The 3,450-nt window shown below is 49.6% G+C and overlaps 1 protein-coding gene across 2 annotated transcripts in view; it reads left to right on the top strand.

The window, feature by feature from the left end:
* The window catches only part of TRMT44 (tRNA methyltransferase 44 homolog), a 36,608-nt gene that overhangs the window by 13,592 nt on the left and 19,566 nt on the right, over positions 1 to 3,450 (top strand). For both annotated transcript variants that reach the window (XM_027773599.1, XM_027773600.1), the window contains exons 5-6: positions 323 to 430; positions 2,223 to 2,294. In XM_027773599.1, the coding sequence (XP_027629400.1) occupies positions 323 to 430; positions 2,223 to 2,294 (180 nt within the window). The remainder of the gene's footprint in view (positions 1 to 322; positions 431 to 2,222; positions 2,295 to 3,450) is intronic.

Genomic DNA, 3,450 nt, shown 5'->3' with positions numbered 1-3,450 from the left:
TTTGAGAGGTTTTCACTATAGGGTGCGTGCGCTCGCCAGACAGACAGAGAGAGACATAGAGACAGAAAGTGAGAAATCACCCCCCAGGGGGGATGGTCACGCCACAATCCCTTCTCCTCCATTCTCCTCTTGGGATCTTGGGCACGCACGCACACGCGCCCGGCGTGAGTTCTAAGCCATCGGATCCGGGACGCGAACCGCGGTCAACTACGTGGGAGTCCAGCGATATGGCCATTATGCTAACTGCTGGTTCCCTGTTTGAATATTCTTGAACAGAGTGGATTACAGCTGACTTGGTTTTGATTTTTTTGTCTTTGCTTAGATTCTATGGGAAGAAGAAAGAGCCGAGAAGGGAGTAACTGCCAAGCAGTCCTTTGTTGACTTGGGCTGCGGGAATGGCCTGCTGGTCCACATCCTGACCAGCGAAGGGGTAAAGCACGGCTCCGTGACCTTTTCTGGTACAGGGTGAGCATCCCTTCTCTGAAATCCTTGGGACCAGAGAGTCCAGGGTTTAGAATATTTGCCAGCACATAGTGAGATGTCTTAAAGATGGGACCCGAGTTGAGACAGAATTGTTTCCTGTTTTATACGTACCTTATACACAAAGCCTAAAGGTGATTGTATACAGTATTTTTGTATTGCAGCAATTTGACTGCGACCTGGCACATGAAATCTGGTTTGGAGTTTCCTACTTGTGCTGTTATGCCAGTGTTCAAAAGTTACAGATTTTGAAGCATTGTAGATGTCAAGGTTTTAGATTAGGGATGCTCAACCTGTCCCTTTCCTAGAGTTTCCTCATGTCAGGCATAGGATTCACTGATGCCATTTTCAGCTGGTATAATCTGGATTAAGCTGGTCTGGGTCTTGGAATTGTGACTGTTAAACTTCTACTAATTTGTTAAACACATGGCACATGAAAAGCAAGGGAAGAAACAGGATGTTAGAGGGGCTTTCAAGGATATCCTGGTGTGGGCCTATAAAATGAACCTTCAGCGACATGTGCATGTATATACATGTATGCATATGCATGTACAGATGTAAACACACGCAGTTTTTTTAAAGACAGGTCCCACTGTATTGTGATCCTCCTGTCCCAGCCTCCTGAGTAGTTTGAGTGACAGGTGTATCCCCTGCACCCAGCTTTTTAGGATGAGCCAGGAATTAAACCTGAGCCTCCCACATGGCCTCAGCCTGCTCAGCAGCAGTGTCACCAGCGTATATACCACGGCGAGGCCATTACTTATGTTGTTCCTGTTTAATTTTTCTTTGGAAAACCCACCTTGTCAAGAAGCTAACTCCGGAGTAATGGGTAAGGTTGGTTCTGTTCTTGAGAAGAGTGAAGTCTAGCTCAGAGGACTGGTTACATGTACATGGAGACCTTGATGTGCAAACAGCGTGATCGCAGTTTGGCGCTCGTTTTCTGGATACCTGTCTGATGTGGGGAAAGCAGTCACGTGCTGAGTATAACCCTGCACTCAGTACATCCAGCAAGAGGGGACACTGGGCTTCCTGTGCCCAGAACTGTCCCCCAGCATCTCCTACCCTCCTCGCCACATCCAGGGCATTAGACACCGTTCCCTCTTCTGCAGCTTCACACTAGAGGGTGACCCAGCTGGGACTTGGTGTGACTCCTGGTGGCCCCAACTGATTTTCTTCCTCTTGTCTGATTCTGCCTTGTGGGATACACAGGTTTTCTCAAAACTGTAGGAACTTGAAATGGCTATTAAAGTGAATTTTCTGAAGTGTTTTATAAAAGAACGAGATCGTTATCCCAATATCTATAAATGCGGAGGTCAGCATGGTGGGGTAACCTGGAAGTTACATAGTGGGCACACTGGCTGCTGTCTTGTGCGTTCCTCCCGTTCCCTCGCTTGAAGTGAACAGGGCTGCCCTGCGAGAACTAACGGGTGCCACAGGGAAGGAAGGGCAGAAGCCCCGGGTGTCTAACCTGAGCGTTAGCTCCTGTTCCCGGAGGTGTTCTGGGGCACCGGCCCTGGAGCTACTCCTAGACCACAGACCTCCACCGTCACGTGGCTCCCAGGAAGCCTTAGCAGAGGCAGGCTTGTACCTGCGGAGCAAAGTCGTACTGGTGCCATCCACAAATGACAGGGGTCTCACACTTCATACTGATAGCAACACCTGCAGAACTGCGCCTCGTCCTTACTAATTTATTATGCTGCATACCAAACCTAACCTTCGATTTCCAATATTAATTATTTCAGCATCCGGGCAGAGGGATTGATGTCCGAAGAAGAAAAATCTGGGACCTGTATGGACCACAAACTCAGTTAGAGGTACCAGCTTTGTTCAGGGACTTGGTCTCAGGATTGCTCATCCCCTGGTGGCAATTGATTTAATGAGTGTGTCTGTTTGTGTAGGTCAATCAGAAATGCTAACCACAGGGCCAGCTGGTGGCATGGTGGTTAGAGCACTTGTTTCCCACATGGCTGACTGCAGTTCAAGTCCCAGACCTGGCCGCTTGCTTTCTCATTTTCTCTCTCTAGTCAATTGAAAAATATTTATTTATAGAATGTCATTCTGTAAATAAAATTAAACAATTAAAAATGCTAACTATACTCAATCTAAATGCTCTGAAAGTAGAAGGGGAAAAAGAAAGATGAAGTTGTTGGATGAGGAGGCTGGGGTGCCATCCAGGGTGGAGGTCTTGATCTTTCGAGTACAGTGGCCAGAATAGCCTCACAGGGGAGACGGCAGGTTGTTGAGGAATTCAGTAGGGAGATTGAAAATGAGGCCGGGGTGCCAGGCTGCGGGCATCCAACGCCCCGTGGGGTCAGGGGCTGACTGCACACATCCTGATTACGGGGGCCACAGGATATTGGGGTTCACATGGAGAGCTCGAGTTAGGCAAACCCTGGTCTCGAGCAGCTTGCTTTCCCTGGCGTCCAGGGCTGAGGTGAGTCTCCCTAGAGGGAAAGGAGGTGAGTCTGCCTAGAGGAAAAGAGGTAACGAGTCACCTCAGTTGCGTTTCTCCCACAGACGCTGGGTGATGTGTTACCGGGAAGTCATGACACGTTTTTCTGTGCAAAAATGCACCATGACTTTCAGGTGCCTATAGGTGTCTCTGGTTGAGGCCTCCAGGGTAGCCAGGAGGAAGCTCAGTAGTGGGGTCTAGGTACTTGGCTCTGGGTGTCTGTGTGGGCATGGCTCCCTCCCTCGGAGGGGTGCCCTCAACTTGACTTTCCTTTTTTTTTTTTTAGAGAGATTTTCACTGTAGGGCGCATGCGCTCGCCAGACAGAGAGAGAGAGAGACATAGAGACAGAAAGCGAGAAATCACCCCCCAGGGGGGATGGTCACGCCGCAATCCCTTCTCCTCCATTCTCCTCTCGGGATCTTGGGCACGCACACACACGCGCCCAGCGTGAGTTTTAAGCCACCGGGTCCGGGATGTGAACTGCGGTCGACTACGTGGGAGTCCAGTGACATAGCCA

The sequence above is a fragment of the Tupaia chinensis genome, unplaced genomic scaffold, assembly GCF_000334495.1.
Source record: "Tupaia chinensis unplaced genomic scaffold, TupChi_1.0 Scaffold000360_1, whole genome shotgun sequence".
Lineage (NCBI taxonomy): Eukaryota > Metazoa > Chordata > Mammalia > Scandentia > Tupaiidae > Tupaia > Tupaia belangeri.
Note: the sequence above shows the minus strand (reverse complement) of the source record. Positions and strands in the feature narration are given on the sequence as shown.